Below are 19364 nucleotides of genomic sequence, written 5' to 3'. Positions count from 1 at the left end.
AGGGAAAACATTTGTAGAGGAAACATAATTTTGTTTCAAAGTGTACCCCACCAATGCTTCGCTGAGCCTCAACACTTTGTTTCAGGAGGGTCCTGCATTGGGATGTTTGGCCAAATTCCATTATTGAGTGTTCGGCTGCTGGTCGGGGGGGGATAGCAGAGGACCTGGAGGAAACCCACCACTCATCACGAGGGGGGCGACGGTTGGCACTGGCTTCAGCTGGCCACATCTCTCAGCCCCATCCTACAGCACCTGGCAAGCCTTTGCAATTACCCACCGCAGTGCTAACCAGGTTCTACCCTGCCCACCTTATGATATTTGATGAGATCGGTCTCACTCAGGGTGCTTTGTTTGTTTGTTGGCAGATGTTGCCTAATATACGCACATAAAAATAAATAAATCTGCTAGAACAAAATCGTGAAAAACATCCCCGATTATCTATTATCGTACCATCTGGCAGCTGCTCAGAAAATACAAAAAAACCCTGATGATATTCAGTTTGAATTTGAAGACTTAATTTCTTTGCCCAGAAAAAAAGCGCACAAGACAAACGCTTGAAACATCCAGCCCACTCTGCGATCAACTGCAACCGCAGAAGATGGAGGGAACAAAAAAGCAACGCTGAGCACAAACGCCAGACTAAATCATTATCGGTATTCAAAAAGTGAAAATCCTTGTGGCCAGAGGTGTGTGGATAAGGCGGAGAGAGGCGGTGGATGAAGAGCCATTGGGCAATTGAGTTCTTTATTTCAAACGTTATCTGACATTTACTGCTATTTAAACTAAACTATTTTTTTTTAGTAGGTAAGGCCCACTGAGCTATATAGCTCTTATTCAGAAGCGACCTGGCTATCACAGATGATGGCTCAACGCAGTGGCTTATCACGTGGAAATGTATAGCACCCAAATACATTTTTAACATGAAGGGATAAACCGCAGGACCCGGAGAAAAATCCACACGACAGCGGGGAGAACACGCGAACTCCACATACACACAGCCGTCAGGGTCGAGATCGAACCCACGACCTTCTACACAGCATGCGAGGCAGATAACATATCTCCTAGCCACCGCCGTGGCGAGGTAATTCCCTCGGTCCAATGGCGTAGCCAGGATTTTCAGGTAGGGGTGGAAACCCCTCCAGCAATGAAAAATGATAGAGGAGTTGTTAGTAAGTAAGGACTTGTCCCTTGCTTTTTATTCGACGCGTGTGCGGCGATGGCGCAGCCATCGATCGAGGGTCGAATTCGAACCGTGTGTGATCGGCATCGAGCTCGCTGAAGGTGTTTGCCTTCAGGGAAGTCGTGTATTGTATACGCAACTGCGCACATTTCTGTAAGTCACTTATAACTGCTTTGCCGTTACGTATCGCCAATTATGGACTCAGACTATTGTCCTATCATCTCATAGAGTCCCTGGCACATAATAATATGCTACACAGTGGCAGTGGGGGTCGCAAAATGCCGATTTATTACTAATATACCCCAATGATCCGATCGAAATTCGGGATTTCGATCGGATCATTGGGGAGGGGGGGATGAGCACGTGCCACCCCACCCCCCTCGGTCAGTTTCATTGCTCGTGACCTTCGCGTGCGGTAATTAGCTTAAGTGGGCGTGCGCTAATGGTTTGGCGGTGGGAATAGGAGGGAAGGGGGCCTCTTTCAGCTTCTCCGCGGCAGACCATTTTGGTGTGACCTACATCGCCGGAGCCTTGCAGGGTACGGGCGTAGCGCCACGCTTGGCGGCGCCGCCCCCCCCCCGTAACGAGGTATGGATTGCGGCTCCGCTGAGTTATTTGTGCTTCTGCCCAACGTCGGAAACGCAACTGCGCTGGAACCGGCATAGAGACACTCTGGCAGCGGCGTGTCCGGGATTGATGAATGCTGCTTCTGTGACTGTGCGTATGTTTTTTGCGGCACTACCCGCGCGTGAGTTGTTTATTTTCATCTTCTTGGTTCTTTCGGTAAAGTCACGTAGAATGGAAATAACAAAATAATAATAATAAAACATAATAATAATAAAATATTATTTTATAATGTTTTATTATTTTTATTTTATTATTTCCAATAATAAAATATTATTTTATATATATTTAGTTTAATAGTAAAATATTATTTTATTATGTTTTATTTTTTTATTTCCATTCTACGTGACATTACCGAAAGAACCAAGAAGATGAATCCCTGCAGTCACGAAAGCTTTACATCGAAATTAGTTTATTTTCGTTCGCCTTTGTGCAGCTCTCCGATGTGTTTCAGGGTTGTTCGACGGGTTGTCCGGCGTGATGTCTGACGTTTCGCTCCTCCTCCCATCTTCCTTCTTCTTTCGTTTGAAAAGCAAAGCCCTCCCCCACCCCTAAAAAATGTTCGGAATTTTTTTTCAGTTACACAATCATCCAGAGATACAGTGTCACACAACAATATTTTTGTTCTAAATAGAAACAATTTAATGTTTGGCCTTCATATAGAAATTGTCATGAATGGTTCAGGGTCATGGATTAATCAAAGTAAAATGTGTGTATGTGTGTTATTTGTGATATAAGTGTTCCACTTGTGCTAGCAGTACCACATTGTGAGACACGTCACATTGCTATTCATGAGACATCGCCCGTTACGAACTTGGCCCAGTGAAGAAGATATCAAAGAACTACTTCTGATATACCTTCAAGTGACTTCGTATAGACCCTTCAGACACTGTTTTAGAGATGCTCTTTGAATGGACATTTACTTTTTTCATCTTCAACTCAATTTACACTTGAGAATGCAGTTTAATCGTGAGTGAATGATTGGATATGAACCCAGGATTTTGCCAGAGCTGGCTCAGTGCTCCGGATTGGCTTTGGCATTTTGCACCAACCAGCCACCTCAAGAATCCATTATATTTTGGCATGAGGCTCTCTGTACAATCTATAATGGTTGGAGGTTTTCATGAACCCCAAATCACAAGCTTTGAATCGCGACGCTTCACGGAATTTCAAGGAGGGGCCGAATGATCACGTGTAATATAATCATTTTATTCTGTGTACCTCTGCATTATTGTCAGAATCAGGCTGGTGTACGGCAATTAAACAAAAAAATTGGTGAAGCTGCTGCTGCTGCATTGGCAGCGATGCACGAGCAGAATTAATTTTAATTTTATTTTTTACCTACGTGACTTTACCGAAAAAACCTAAGAGTATGAATACTTGCAGTCACGAAAGCTTCAAATCTAGAATTACTTCAGTGGCTTCTTAATATCGCAAGCAAGAGCATTCCAGACGGCCGCAGAAGCGCATCTGAAAGCGCCGCACGATGCGCTGACCGTCTCTGTTCGACGGTTAGCCAAAAATGAAAATTAATAAAAGTAAAATAAAAATAAAATAAAAATCACGACGTTTCGGAGGCAACACAAGCTTCCGTCTTCAGGTGGAACCGTCACAGCATGCTTGCTGTATTTTTTTTTACCTACGTGACTTTACCGAAAAAACCTAAGAATATGAATACTTGCAGTCACGAAAGCTTCATATCTATCTAGGGTTAGCCAAAAGCCACTGCCGCTGCGAGGGTGACCGGAGTGCGGGTGGCGGTTTACTTTCCTTGACGAGATCGGCGAGGCTTTGCGGTTCATTTGTGGCTAGCCACTTTGTGCGTGTAACGAGTGCGACCTCGTAACGTATCAATCTTAATTTTGGAGCTTTCGTGACTGCAGGAATTATTCTTTGGTTCTTTCGGTTAAGTCACGTCTAAAGATAAAATAAGAAATTAAATAATAGCATATTACGACGTTTCGATTGCAACACAAGCAATCATCATCAGGCATAAAAGAAATAGCAACAAAAATCTAACTAGAAAACTATAGACAGACATACAAGCAGACAGACATCACAAGGACACACAGAGAGAGGACACATATCGGCACAAAGAGAGAGGTCGTCTCTGTGACGGTGCCTTAAATATAGAGAGGGGGGGCGGGGGCGGAGAGAGGGAGGGGGCAGAGAAAAAAATAGCATATCAATGAGTGGACGGCAACGTGATGCTGCTGCAAGTAAGATGACGACGCGGCACGGCACGCAAGCTTGAAAATCGTAACGTATCTCGTTCGGCAACCGGACATCTGTTGTGCCGACGGGTAGCGGGACAGCGCGAACAAGTCACGCATGACAGGGGCGGCCACGTGACGAAAAACTGTCGTCCTGATCTCAGGACAATAGGGAATGGCGCTACTCCGGTCAGAAATTTCATAGCCACTGACCGAATAGTCACGCAAATGCCCGCTTCCGTATTTTCCGGACTACTTCTGAAGTTGTCCACTATACTCACTCATCAGCATCGACGCGAGCGCATGAATAAAATGTTGCCGAACAACTCCCCGCCACAGGGAGCACGACGTGTCCCTTTCAAGACGATGGTCTCTTTGTGTTCCACGGGTTTCATTGTGAGCCCCTGTGTTTTCGTCACGTGAGCGTATGCATGTTTCGAATCGTGGACCACATCGCAGCGCCACGTGCCCGATCGATCGTTCGCTGGCAGCGGTTCAGGTATTCACCAGGCTTCTCCTGAGACCTGGCCACTGGCAAGCTTCATCATGAACTCACACGCTGCTAATGAACCCTCCTCTGCCCCCTGCCATACATAAGAAGAAGTCGACTATCCTCACTTATTTTTGCAAGGTAATGTATGTTCAAAGTTGTACGTGTGCTGAAATTCTTTTGCGCCGTACGTAGCCAAACGTCCTCATCGGAGTTGCGGGGAAGGACAACAAAATAATGAGGGTAAGCAATTAGAAAACAGTTTCAAAGTAATCCCATGTCACTGATGACTACTTTGAGCTGCGCGTTATGCCTGCAGAGTCGAAAGTAACTGACAACCAGAGATAAAAGTGCTGAAATGCTGAAATGTAATATTTACCCAACAATATTCTACAAAAAGCATTTCGAGCAAAAAAAAAATGATTGCGTTTACGTGAAAGAAAAAAATAAATAGATTGACGGCCGTTTTGTCAATCCACTGCTCGATTTTATTTTATTTGGAAAGGGCCCAACCACCCTGTGTCGGTGATGGCAGGGGGGGTTGAGACCATACTTCACCAAGCGGGTAGATGCCAGCTGGTGTAGGTGGGGTGGGGGCAGGACAAGTTCAGAGAATCACTCTCCGTAGATGTTAGCTATTGCCAAAAATCGAGCAGAGGTTGCTTGCTTCACAGCGCAGTGCGTAACTGGCCAAGCGGTTTTGATGAAAGGTTTGTCGCATGGAACAAGAATAAAACAACGACAATTCTTTTCCGACATTTGCGGTGTGCTCACATTTTCGAAATTCCCTTTGAAACATGGGTTGTGTGTTGATATCTGGCAAGTTGCGTAGTTTGACGCCTTTCCTGATTGCGGTGCGCCTGTGCTTTTCATGACGTCTTCTCCTCTGCCGCTCAGAAGAAGCTTCAAGTTCATTTTGTTTCACCAGCCAACAATATTTGAATTTGACAATTTCAGACCCTGACGCCAGCACACACAGCGGCCTACTCTTGCGCATGACGTCAGGGGACCTTTCACGCCCCCTCTGCAGCAGACGGCGCGTGGTATAATTATCACGGTTATTGCACACCGCGGAAATCAGGGGTGGGGGCTGGATTCTAGCTGTGGTCCTCTGCAACAAGTGGCGAACGCGCTACCGCTGGGCCGTGCCATTGGAAAGCGGTCTCTGCAGCTTATTCTGCTGCTGCTGCTGCCAAAGTTTCTGTGGATGTGTCAGTTTCGTTCGGTTAAACGAGCTCGGTCGGCTTCCCGGAAAGTTTGACCACGACAGCGTCGCGGGCGCTCTGCTGCGACGCGCGTTCAACAGAACGCGCTTCGCGTTCCGCATTCGTGGGATTGGGGAGATTCGTTTTGATCATTGCCGAGTCCACCTTTACCCACCACTCATGGCCCTTGTGAGCTCGTTGGCCACGTCTCTCCGCAGCAGTTCCCGTTCGTCCGTCCATTAATTCATCCATCCATCCGTTCACCCTTTGGTTCACCCACCCGTTCATCCATCCGTCCATCCACCTATTCATTCGTTCAGTCATCCGTCCATTCATCCATCCGTTCATCTGTCCGTTCATCTGTCCATTCATCTGTCCTTTCATCCGTCTGTTCATCCGTCCATTCATCCGTCCGTTCATCCATCCGTTAATCCGTCCGTGCGTTATTTCAATCATCTATCTGTTCATCTGTCCGTTCATCTGTGCTTTCACCCATCCGTTCACCCGTCCATGCATCCATCCATTCATTTGTTCATTCATTTGGGGGGCAGGGCCACCGACGTCTTCACACCCACGAGTGGCCGAATCCTGCTCGACAAAGCTGGCACCGCTGCCACTGCCGAGTAAGCGTTTACCCGCCCAGGGCTGTCCTGCCCGTGTCTGAGTTTTCTCACGGGGATTTGAGTCGGGCAGAATGTCGGGCAGCCCTCCGACCTTACCTGCCCCGGCACGCGGGTCTGCCTCGCCCGCAGCCTTGCCCTTCTTATCTCGCGGCGAGACAGGTGTCTGATTGATGCTCGGCGATGATGGTGATAGCGATGATTGCAAAAGTGTGGGGTAGCTCGTGACTTCCGCTCGGCTGGCTGGCACACAACGGGGCAGTGTCGGAGAGCTGCGTTGAAGGTCACCGGAAAAAAAACTGCATCGGGATGCCTTGCTTGACGCTACATTTCTCGGTGTAGTGGAACTCCTGTTATAAACGATGAAGGTGGGTAGTGATATGGGCGGATCTCTGTTTTCATCCGTGGAAGGAGGTCCTGCTATCCGTGATGCATTTGCGGATAATGGGAGAGATTTAGCCCTTCTAAGAGACGATTGTTTTTCGTTCACAAACACGGATAATAGGATTAATTTGTCACGTTACTACAGTTATCCCGCACCTCCGATTTGCACGGTTGGCTACATACGGTGCGAAAGAAGTTCGACATACAGACATACATCCATGAAAATTTGCAGATAATAGTATGGATTATGTGCTGCTGGAGGCCACTTTTAGGTGATTTGTCCACAGATAAATGCGAGTAGAGGACAAATTGCCGGGAAAACTCATATGTGATATATTGACGCATAATAGGGGGATGCACTGGTTGATCGGGGGCAGCAGTTAATAGGAGCATTCCGGATTTTTTGATTAAATCTGAAAAATATGAAAATCGGGCCCGAGATAAAAAATGTAATGGGTATGATATTTTTTGTTTGTTTAAAATTAATAGTAAATTATAATGTTAACCTATTAGCATTTCTCACCAAAAATACAGTCGCGTGACCTTTATTTCACAACACATGGTGCCACTTTTTTGTTTACATTGTTAAATTAATTTTTTTAACATCACATCAAAGTTATTGTTTAATTGCTTAAAAATTAATTGGCGCGAATATTAATATTACAATTGTGAACACGACTGCAGTGCATAGCCTGTTTCATTACCTTCTTCGTTAAGCATGTTGCAATTCATCAGTTAAAACCGATTCTTACACCCATGATAAGGGCTTCACGTTGTGCACAGCAAGAATCGATTCCTCACGTTTCATGCAAATGACATGCAAACGGTACGCTAAAAAAAAACTGATTGCCCATGGCACACCCACGGGAAGGGTGAGTAGAGTCAAGGATGCAATGGATGGAAGTTCAAGTTAAAGTTAATTTATTAGGTATAGCCCTGTGAGCCATTCGGCTCTTGAATCGAGTGCAACCGCAACAAAAAAAACATTAACAGGAAAACATCATAAAGTGAACATAGAAAGGAATGAGAAAGGGTTTGGGATGTCGGAACGGAAGTCCCCGAGACGGACAGAGAGGAGGGATGAACGACGGAGGAACGCTGGGGCAGGAAGCGAGGGAGGAGAAGAAATGAGCCAGGCCAAGATGTTCGGGTAGGGGATGAGAGGGTGACGATGACCATGATGGGGAGGGAGGGAAGAGAGGGAGCGAGCAGGAGTGAGCTGCAACGGAGCAGCGTCTGTTTTCACAGTGGGTTGGTAGAGGGGCCAGGGATTCGGAAAGAGGGTTTGCCACACAGAAGTCACGTGATTTACAGGAGGCCTGAGCCCCATTTAGATCGAGAGACGTTTCAGTTGGGCTATTGGAGGGAAGCGAGCTTGTACAAAGGGGGCAGAACGAACGAGACATTAATCACGAGAAGAAACAATGTATTAATTCTCGTATCAAATCGTAACTCTAAATCGTGGCAATTCGTTGCATTGAATAATTCCGTCGCTGTCGTTCCAACGTGGCGCGTTGACAGAACGTTCACGGAGATGTACTTGGCATGAACTGTGCTGACGAAAAAAATTAAAAAATAAGTTTAAATATCTCTTTGAAAAAAGAAAAAGTCTCAATGTGCCCTCTGTTTTTTTTTCTCCCGCCCTGCATTTGCCCTCGGTGCACGGTAATACACATGATGACTCATTATCGTATCAATGATTAATAATGCATCCTCGGCTGCGGCGCGTCGAGCAGCGATGCGCGCGTGTTGGTCTCATAGAGGTGCCTTTCTCTTTGAATTGCAAATGCGCTTTTCAAAAATAGCCGGTGACGATGCGTTGTGTGCGACACAGTTCGGAAGGTAGGATGCGATCGCAGTCGTAGGAGTCGTGGTAATGGCTGCGTTAATAGACACTAATCCATTAGCCAAGTGGCAGTTAATTTGTCTCTGAGTAGGATATGAACGGTTTGCACAAAATCGCGTGTACTGACACCAGGCAGAAAAAGAAACGCAACTATTTTATTTACTATTTGTATTTTACCAGGTAAGGCCCACTGAGACCTGGCCACAAATGATTGCTTAACGAAGTAGCTTATCAGCATGTGGAAATTTATCGCAAGCCAAATAATCCAAACGCACGTTGATTCTAAATGCGGAGGGAAAAACCGGAGGATCCGGAGAAAAATCTACGTGACCACGGGGAGAGAGAGAGAGACCACAAAATCACAGGTATCAGGGTCAGCATCGAACCCACGACCTATTTACCAGGTGAGGCAGTTAATATCTCGCCACCGCGGCGCAACAAGTCCGTCGGGAATACATGTGGCCTTAAAATGTTGGAGGGGGGGTGGGGAGGAAAAAGTTAAAAGGGGACATTGTGGCCAATGGCACATCTCAGTAGCGCATAACTGGATAGGCCAGAGAGATTGAGTGATTAATATTTGGAGACTCCACGATACATCATGGGGCCCTGGTTGACATTTAATTTTAAAGAATCTTTCCAGATGACCGGTCTTCAATTGGCATGTGAACTATTTGCCAATTCGTAGATATACTGAGTTCAAGTAAAATAATAATAATCTGAAATGTGTTTCCGAAACCGATTCACTTTAAAAGTAAAAGTCATCAGAGGTTGCCCACACTTCACACAAGTCGGGTGGGTACGCGTCGGAGCCTTTGCTTATTAATCTGGGTGTGATTGCGCGAGCATGTGATCCAGCACCCTAGAGCCAAGAGTTGGTGAATTATGCAGAATATGTAAACCTCTCAAACCCATTGGGCTGCGCGGGGGTGACCAGCCGGGTGGGTTTGAGGGGTTAGCACGCACAGTTGGCTTCGTACGGTGCAGAAGAAGTTCAGCGTGCATACATGCATGCATGCAGATGGTTTCCTGGACCCAGCTGTGCCGACTTTGTGAGGGTTATCCTCAGCTGTGCATCGTGGGTGTCCTCCAGGGAATCCGGTTGCTTTGTGCTGCACTGGGTATTCTTTGCGCTCGCCCGGCACAGTTCTGCGATGTTGTTAGTTCGTGTCGCACGCGTGGTGGTTCAGCGCGACAGCGTCTCGCCTTGTTGCGGAAAGAGCTCGGAGGAGTTTTTTTGTAGGACCTGGATTTTCTTCGTCCGCGTAAAATACCTTTTTTTCCGTTAAATAGAAAAATTCACCGAGCAACGCCCATTGCGGGATCCTTTCCCCCAGGAAGGACTTGAGACTCAAGTGAGGTTTTTTCCCCTCTTTCTTGGATTAAATAAATAAATGGCACCGTTATAATCAGGTGTGAGCCCTTTGAGATCACGCACCTCTTTCGACGGAAAACACAACATAGCACACGTGTTAAACGAATATTGTTGATTGAGCAAGATCGCGCGTCAGATGCATACACTGCAACGTAAGCAACTTATTACTCTTTTAAAATCGTCATTGGTGATTTCAGTTCGCTTATTCTGAGTTTCCATGCGCTGCTGTGGTGTAGCCGGTTCGCAACGCTGGGCTTGCAATCAGGAGGTCGCCGGTTTGATTCTATCCCCACCCCGGGGAAGCAGTTGAAACAATGGGAACAGTTCCTTAAATTCCTCCCCCTCTTTGTATCCACCCAGCGGTGTGAATTGTGTGCAATCGTCGATTGGCAGGTCACATGTGGTGGGGTAAAGTGTGGGGGTTACTCCCACCTCTTCCAAGAAATGTGGAAGATTAGACCAAAATAGCCCTTGAGAGAGAGAGAGAGTCTCTCTCGAGCTTCCCCCTAGCAGAGGCCTTTCCGCCAGCGGTAGTGTGAGCGAGACATTGCGGAGGGTGGCTGCACCTTTGCCTTGTCCACGACAACGATGACGGAGTGGCGGAGGCCACGGAAACCCACCCTGCGCGTTGTCAACGGCGGCAGGGTAGAGACGACTGGCAGAAGAACGCCTGGCACCAGCATTCAAGGTCACCCTTCGGCAAAGACAATGACGATGATGGATGCTCATGAACGGCAGAAACGGTATTAATATCTCCCTGCGGGGAGAACCTAAAAATGGTAACAGCAACAGGTGTGTTTGGGCTTCCTCGTGGCAGAGGAAATAAATGTGGTACTAAATTGCATCGACGGGTGGGTGGGGAGGGGTTTGGGCGCGGGCGCGGGCGCGTAGAGAGGCGGAGATCGGGGGGTATGGGCGCAAAGTGAACGTGGCTCAAGACAATCATACGCAGAGGAAGAGAGGAGGCAGCGTGCGTGACGGTGAAAGCTTCTCCAAGTCTCTTAATGGAGCGGCCGTTAAGCGGGCTCGTTCGCACGGCTGTGCCTCTCGGTGTTTGTGCCGCGAACACACTCGTTTCATGCCCTTCTCTTTTACGTGGCCGCGTTGTTCCACGAGCAATACGTTACGTCTTTTTTTTTTCGCCGTATGTGCGCGGATCGGGCACCAGGTAAGATTAGGTAGACGAAGCTCAACGGGCTGTGACGTGAACAAAAATAATTGCATTACGGCCGTGGTTTTATTTTTTGGTGGAAAAAAAAAATGCCGTAATTTTATCCAGTGATGTTGTCGACGCCCTGCCATGTCATTGAGATGTCATTGACATGAAGCTATCGTTCAGAATTCCCACAGAGCGGTATGTTTGTACGTATGTTGAACTTCCTTTGCACCGTACGTAGCCAACCGTGCTAATTGGAGGCGCGGGGAAAGGACAACAAATTGAACACAAAGATCAGTTCTAAATAAATTAGTTTTCAGTCCAGATTGGAAATACATAGTTCTAGTGGCTTCCTAATATCCGAAAGGAAGAGTGTTCCAGACGGCCACAGAAGCACATCTGAAAGCATGCGATGCATTGTGTGAGTCCATGGGTTTCTGTGTGACGAATCTATGGGTGTCTGTGTGATTCTATTGGTCTCTTTGTATGTATGTATGTTGAACTGCTTTTACACTGCACGGAGCCAACCGTGTTATTTGGAGGTGCCCTTGAAAGAACAACAAACTAAACACAAAACAGCGGTTCTAAAGAAGTGAGTTTTCAATCTTGATCATTTACAAGTGCGTAGCTTCAGCGGCTTCCTAATATCGGAAGGAAGAGCGTTCCAGACGGCAGTGAGCCCGTCTAGTGGAGAACAGACCACAGAAGCAAATGTCACAGAACCACTTCTTGAAAATCCCCTCAAGTGAACACGGCTTCCACACTAAGGGTGTCCTTTCCTGCACATCTTACGAAACTGTCAAACCAGGTGTATGAATTCTCACCGTGGGAATTGTGTCACGTTAAGTGAAAAAATAAGTTTAACATCAACGTGTTTTTGTGCACAGTTATTGGTGACAAGACTGAGTCCATCTGCTCGCTATACAACTCTTTAATCTGCTCTGGATAAAAACTCTGAGTCGAAATCAGGCTCTCAGTTGTACCAGATTATTACTCTGACCCCTCAGCCATCTGGCCACATTTCATGTCTGTGGTTTTATTTTATGTTTTCATAAACACAAGCGAAAGTGATTTGCTGCTCAAATTAGCATTGAGGCATTGATGCTCATTTCCCGTTTGCAGCCCTGAGGCAGTGGTGGAAATTCCACACTCTTATGGCGGGGCAAGGATATCCATAGGACAACCACCGTTTAGAGGAGGAGAGGGTGGGGGGAGATTGGGCTCGCTGCCCCTACTGAGTGGGGACTGCGAGCGGAGTGTGTGTACCTTCATGTGGGAAGGAGAAGATGAGGGAATAACTTAAGAAAGGGAGTAGAGGGAGTGGTGGGAGGACGGGGGGAGTAGTCGGGAGGGGGGCAATGGTAAAAGGAAAGGGAAGAGCACTTTGCAAGGAATAACTGAACACGCGCTTTGGTGAACTTATCAACCTGTCATAGTCCCGGCGTGTGCGTCCGTGTTTATTTTGACGTGTTCAGCGCTTGAATTTTCTTTGGCTCCGGGGTTCACTTTTTGCGCTGGCGATGTTTCGCTTCCTCCGCTGCGCCGAGAGCGGCAGCCGTTTGTAAAAAGGAGGGAGCCGCTCGAAAATCAATCGTCCACCGTGCCCCTCGGCCAAGTCAAATGGACATTTCATGTCCGCGTGGACCAAATGTGTTCCTTTTCGAATCTCGCGGAATGGCAAAGCGATGCGAACGTTTCAGAATGACATCACGCAGGGCATTTCACAGGGGGGAAAAAAAAAAGGGGGAAAAAAACGTATCATTTTATTGCCAATTGCATTGCCCCATAGCTTCCATAGCCTTCGTGAAGTAGATCATCAGCAACGCATTGCGGTGAGCACTTCCACCGATGTGAAGCAAGGGGGGACGAGGGTTCGTGGCTGCGCTTGGTTTTCGTGGTTCCTGTTTTGTGTGCGATGGCTGCGTGCAAACAATCTCGACGACGACATTCATCTTGAGAAACATCATGATGTACTTCTATATTTGAAGCTTTCGTGACTGCAAGGATTCATACTCTTAGGATTTTTCTGTAAAGTCACGTGGGTAAAAATACATAATATTTAAGAGCTTGTTTCTTGGAATATTGCCTCACTTGATACAGTAAATTTAGCTGTGACGGTCCCACCTGATGACGGAGACTTGTGTTGCCTCCGAAACGTCGTGATTTATTATTTTATTTCTTTTATCATTTCTATTATTTTTTATTTTTTATTTTTACCTACGTGACTTTACCGAAAAAACCTAAGAGTATCATAATGTACTGTTTTTGTTTGGTTCATGATGCGTCAAAATGATTGAACCTTGGAAATCCCTCGAGATGTCTTGTTTGCAATGGAGTCCAAAGTTGGTTTGAAAGTCTCTTGTTCCGCCCGACAGGCAGCTGCCTGCACCTTCACTGCCTCGTGTGTGGTCAGACGAACATCCGTTTGAATCTTTCGGCCAACACCCTTGTTTCGATTGGACCCCTGAATATGACCAAGCACGTACCTTGCACAATTTCAGAGCACTTTTAAAAGTCTTTGCTCAAATGAGCATTGAGGCGGTGCCAACCTCTTGCCTACAGTCCTGAGCCAGTGGTGGGAATTCCACCTTCCTATGGCGGAGGCAAGATCATCCGTGGGATAACCACTGTTAACTTCCTCACAAAATCGTAGCTATTTTATCCACCCCGGAGAGATACTGGGTTGAGTCGACCTTCCCGTTGCGAGCCGCTCGCTCCACCGCCGAGCCACCGTTCACTTTACCCACAATACTGTTCAATAACACCGGTGAGTTGGAGAGTAAAGCCACAACATTTACAATTTGAGTTCGACGACGTTTCGCTGGTGATTACAACCAGCTTCATCAGGTGATGTGCCAGAATTGTGAAAAAGTATTTCGATCTTATATAGAGCAAAGGAAATTGGCTCGTTTTGTTTACGTGACAAACTTTACAAATTGGCTGTGTCGGATGGTGGCGGGTTCACGACACATTAAAATTTCCGCGAACTATCCTAAAAAAAAAACGTTATTATGGACAATATTGGTCTCGCAAACTTACTACGTATTAAAATCGAACACCGTTCGACTCCCCCTCTCTTTCCTGCTCCCAACCACTCCTCCTCCCCTCCCTCTCCCTCTCACACCTCTCCCCGTCTCCAGAGATCATGGGCCCTGCCGAGGAGCTTCCCGCCGTCCACTGGCGCCAGCGGTGGCTGGAGAACGGCACGCTGCACTTCCGCGTGCTGCGTGACAGCGTGGCGCTGCGCTCCCCCGTCGCGGTGCCCACCCTGCGGCCCAACTCACAGCAGCTCGACGAGCAGCTGCACATGCTGCACGTCTCCGTCATGGTGAGCTTTGGCGCGAGGGCCGCGCCTCAGAGGTCGCAACCGGGTACCCGATACCCGTACCCTACCCGATAACCCGGCTACCCGTACCCGGCCGGGTACGGGTAGCCGTGAGTCACTGGTGAGTAACCGTTTGTCACTCATTTCGGGTAGGGTACGGCTACCTGTACCCGGCCGGGTACGGGTACCCATTTGCGACCCTGGTGTGGCCGGGTACGGGTACGGGTAAGGAATCAAAACCCGTTTGCGACCTCTGCCGCGCCTCCCCCGCCCCGCTTGTGCGCGTGTCCGTCACCCTGAACCCGTGCTCACCACGGGCAGAGAGCCCTGGCCATCGTCCGTGCCCTGAGAGTATCCACACGCCCCTCCCCCACTCCCCTGACCCCACCTACAACACCCCCACCCATCCAGTTGTGTTCCGATTTTGCTCAGGCCGGGTCCACGCCTGAGCAGTCAGTTGCACAGTTCGGTTGCATGCGACCTGATCGCTTTGGCTGGGCCCACGCTCGAGCGACTGATTTGCTCTACTCAGTTGCATGCAACTGGATCGATTAGGCTGGGTCCACGTCAGGGAATGTTGCTAGTCACTCCCTCTTGAGTCATCCTCATCATCATCGTCATCACCGTGCCTCCTATGCAGTGCAATAGGCAAAACGGTGCACCACAATTAGTCGATACGGTTATCGCATGCGGTGGGGTAAAGTGTAGCTAGCACCACCTCTTCCAATATCTCTAGCCAGCGTAGCAAGAGCAGGCCAAGATACCACATAGATGTTCTTTCCTGAGCCTCCTGTAGTGGAGGCCCTTCCGCCAGCAGTGCAGCGAGCAAGCGGATGCAGGGCTGCACCTTTACCTTTTTTATCTTCCACCGCTGGCCCTGCCGTGTTCCACTTTTGCAAGTGCTAAGCATGGGCAGCCCGGGAACCTGCCCTTCCTTCTCGCGGCAAGTAGCAATGAGGGTGGCAAGCGCTGGTCTAATGTTGCGTAGAACGTTTGTGGAGTCTCTTTAAGGAAGGCAGGCAGGCCGAACATCAGGATAGATTGTGCCCTTCACAGGCAGAAGTGATGCGTGTCGTGTTGCCGTGTCTTGCCGCGCCGATGCCTGGGGGCGGTGGGGGGGGGGGAACAGCGATGAATTTCAAGTCAGGGAAACCCGGGACACCGACGGGGTCATTTTGCCTCTGACCTCTAAACCATACCCGAGTTTTTGTGTCGACACAGGAGGCAGCCTTGAAGTGTTCCAACCCTGCGGCGATGATGAGAATGCTCGACGCCTCCGCGAGGCAGTGTTTTCTTGTACTTCTTCTAACTTGTAGCCATGTAACGAATCGCCGCGATGGGTGGGAGAGGTGGCGCAGGGGTTAGCACGCCGCACTGTGAGCCTGCCGATGTGACTTTGATTCCCGGCCGCGGTGGCGGGATGTTAACTCCCTCGCCCGGTTGGCAGGAGGTCGTGGGTTCGATCCCCGCCCTGATGTCTGTATATTTGGAGTTTGCATGTTCTCCCCGTGGTCGTGGGGATTTTTTTTCTGCAGCCTTCGGTTTCTCCCTCCACATTGAGAAACGTGCGTTTAGAGTATTTGGCTGCTAAAAATTTCCACGCGATAAGCCGCTTCGTTGGGCAATCATTTGTGGCCAGGTCGCTTCTAAAAAAGAGCTATGTAGCTCAGTGGGCCTTACCTGGTTGAATACAAAATTTTGTTTTGTTTAAGAGTTCCACAGGGTACCATTGTCACCTTCACCAACTGTCCATATACCAGCATGGTGAAGTATGGTCAAACGCCTTTAGGACAGCCTTGAATAAGATTCGCGTCGAAATTAGGTACACGTGGGGTGGAGCGCTTGCACCTGTAGTCTGCGCCGGTGAGTTAAATTCCAAGCGCTGGCTGAAATCAATGGCAGGCGCTATCGGAACTAGTTCTGGGCCAACCCACACTGACCAGCGTGGTGAAGTATGGTCAAACAGCCCACGTGACTGACACGGCGTGGTGAGTCCTTTATCTGACAGTGGATTGGAAAAGGTCTCTAGATGATTAATCATTAGACGTCATTTATAAGGATTACGAATCACCTACCCCCGGGTGATTAGATGAATCATCCTTATTATTTTGATTCTTCTTGTCTTTTAATACGTTCTCATTTATTTGCCCGACATGTCTTATAATGTACACGAGTCATGAACACTTCGTATGTATGTTGAACTTCTTTCGCACCGCACGTAGCCAACCGTGCTCGACACGCACACGCTCGGTCCATTTTGTCGATTGAAGCCAGAGTTTTGCCAGGTGCCTGCGAGAGTTGGCGTGGCCTGCTCTGTCCGGTTTCACAGTTTCACAACCACCACGCCTCCACCAGCTGACATGACGGCGCACCGCTTGTTGAGCGCGAAGCCAAACAGACATGACATGGTCACGGAGTCAATCTGCGTGCGTGTGTGTGTATGTGTTGACATTCGTTTGCGCCGTACGTAGCCAACCGTGCTAATCGAAGGTGTGGCGGAAGGGACATCAAACCAGACGCAAAAAGCCGTTCTAAAGAAATGAGTTTTCAATCCAGAATTAAAAGTGCGTAGCTCCGGCGGCATCCTAACATCGGAACGCAAGAGCGTTCCCGACGGCCGCAGAAAAGCGTCTGAAAGTGCGCGGTGCGGTGACCGTCTCTGTTCGATGGCCAGCCGGAATTTGACAGCATCTTGTCTGCTTGCGGGCGCACGTGCGCGCGGTAGCACTTGTTAGCGGTCCACGCAACTGGAATAACGTTCGCAATCAGGACGAGGCTCTATATTTTGTCTGCGTTTTCCGCAATGATGAGGCAGCACTGATTTTGCGATGGTTGGGCGGCGGTGGGGGGGGGCGTCCCTCTTCGTCAGATGGCTCTCCCTTCTCTCTCGCTCGAGTAATGCAAACTCGTGGGAAAACTGTCAGACATTCAAATTAACCACTCAGCTGTGGATTTGAAATTCCACTTTGCTGGCCCTTGCTCGGAGCAAACAGACTGCATCCCTTTCAGACCACAAGGGCGGTCTAAGCCGGTTTAACTCTGATAAGTGGCCAAGTGGGCTTAGTGCGTACCAACACCGAGTCAGTTTGCGTGGGGTCAGTGGCTTGTCAATTTATTTCTTACAGGGTTGCTAAAGTGCCCGTTAATTGTAAAGAAGAGGAAGGCTCGATTTCATTTTCAGCAGCGGGTGGTTGCCACTCGTATTCCAAGCATCGGAGAGGGGATCGCCTCCCCGCCGTCCCCGTCTCCTTTTCCCGAGCTCGTAGAAACGCGTTGAGTCGTTGCTGTGACGAGCTTTGGTGGTGCTGTTTGTCGCTCGCCGTTTTTTGGGGCCTTTGAGCCCTACCGTGCTCAGCAACTGTGGTGTAAACAAACGAACAAAAATCAATGCCACGTTTGAAAAAATCCATGCCAGTCCTATGCAGCACTGGCACTGGTCCATTGGGGGCATTCATTCCCTCCCCCCCTAAATTCAATTTATAAACTCCTAGGGAGATGACAGATGCGATATATAGACAAGAGATACAGCCAGATAATATAACTGTTTATATGTACCTATATATGTATGTGTATAGGAGGGATGTTTTTTTGGAATTTAACATTCATGATTTTCAGACTTTCAAGGAAAATGTTTGATGTACTTTCAGGTTATCCGATCATTGTACATCACCTTATACATCTGTGCATCATCGGTCACACAGATCTTGTCTTCACAAGTGATGTCACTCGTGGCCACGTTACACAATCTTTGGCTGTAAAATCAGCGGAAGGGATGTTGTGATATTCGTGATGTCACTTCCCGTTTTATGCTTGACTAAGTATTGTGCTTTTTTATCCAGGAAAGTCTCACTGAGTCTCACGACTATTTGTCGGAAGAGGCCTGACCAGTTTTCCGTAGTCGAGGGGGGGGGAAGGAGGGGGATAATTGCGATGGGTAATCCCCACAGGGGGCACCACGGTGGCTAGGAGATGTTAACCTTCTCACCTGGTCGACAGGAAGTCATGGGTTTGATCCCGACCCTGATGCCTGCTGTATATTTGGAGTTTGTATGTGTCTTTTCCGCGTGGTCGCGTGGCTTTTTCTCCGGGTCCTCCGGCTTTTCCCCTCCACATTCAGAGTCAACATGTTGCGATACATTTCCACGTGATAAGCCACTTTGTTGAGCTATCATTTGTGGGCAGGTCGCTTCTGGTTAAAAATAGTTACATAGCTCAGTGGGCCTTATCTGGCAAAATACAAAAAAATTGTTTAGTTTTTAGTTTATGGTAAATTGCGGTGTAATGTTTCTCATTTTAACCATAACGCCGGCACACAATGGCCTACTCTTGCAAAAGACATGACGGGATCTTTAAGTGTCCACTGTGAAAGCAAACGGCGTTTGGCATTTTTTGCGGCCAATACACCCACAGAGTGGCCGCTGGATTCCAAACCACGAACCTCCGCGACGAGCAAACGAACTAATTCTCGCCGGGCCGCGTCACCGCGCATTTGAATGAACTTTTATCTCTCCCGATTGTCAATAGGAACCTCGGTGGCCGACACCACGCCGTGCCAAGCGCGCAGCCTCTCTTCTCGGTCACACGGCAGTCTGCGAAACAGCTGTGCTCGCAAGTTGTTTTTTTACTGGGCACTTGCAACAATTGCACTTACAGTCTGAATGCGGGTGGGCTGTTTGGCTTGGCCAAACGTTGCACCTTTGTAGGGCATGCGCAACTGGCCAGCTGCACACCCACAAGGTCCCGTTGTTCTTTTGAACTTTTAGCGGGCGGGCACCTGCGTGACGACCGTGTTTGTGCTTGCGAGTGTGATAATGTGAGAGCGCGCGCGCGCGTGTGTGTGTGCGTGTCAAGCGGGAGCGGTAGTGCAATGGTTAACGCGTGCTGCACTATGGACCCCCCCCCCCCCGGCGACCCGAGTTCTATCCTGTTCACGGCCAGCGCCATTATCT

At 48.5% G+C, this 19364-nt stretch overlaps 1 protein-coding gene across 1 annotated transcript in view; it reads left to right on the top strand.

The window, feature by feature from the left end:
• Positions 1–19364, top strand: part of ASTN2 (astrotactin 2) — a 469553-nt gene that overhangs the window by 43362 nt on the left and 406827 nt on the right. The window contains exon 2 of the mRNA XM_078616120.1: positions 14231–14418. Coding sequence (XP_078472246.1) covers positions 14231–14418 — 188 coding nt within the window. The remainder of the gene's footprint in view (positions 1–14230; positions 14419–19364) is intronic.

This window comes from Lampetra planeri, chromosome 49 (assembly GCF_965212315.1).
Source record: "Lampetra planeri chromosome 49, kcLamPlan1.2.h2, whole genome shotgun sequence".
NCBI classification, from domain to species: domain Eukaryota; kingdom Metazoa; phylum Chordata; class Hyperoartia; order Petromyzontiformes; family Petromyzontidae; genus Lampetra; species Lampetra planeri.
The sequence above is the reverse complement of the archived record's forward strand: the minus strand, read 5'-3'. Positions and strand labels throughout refer to the sequence as shown.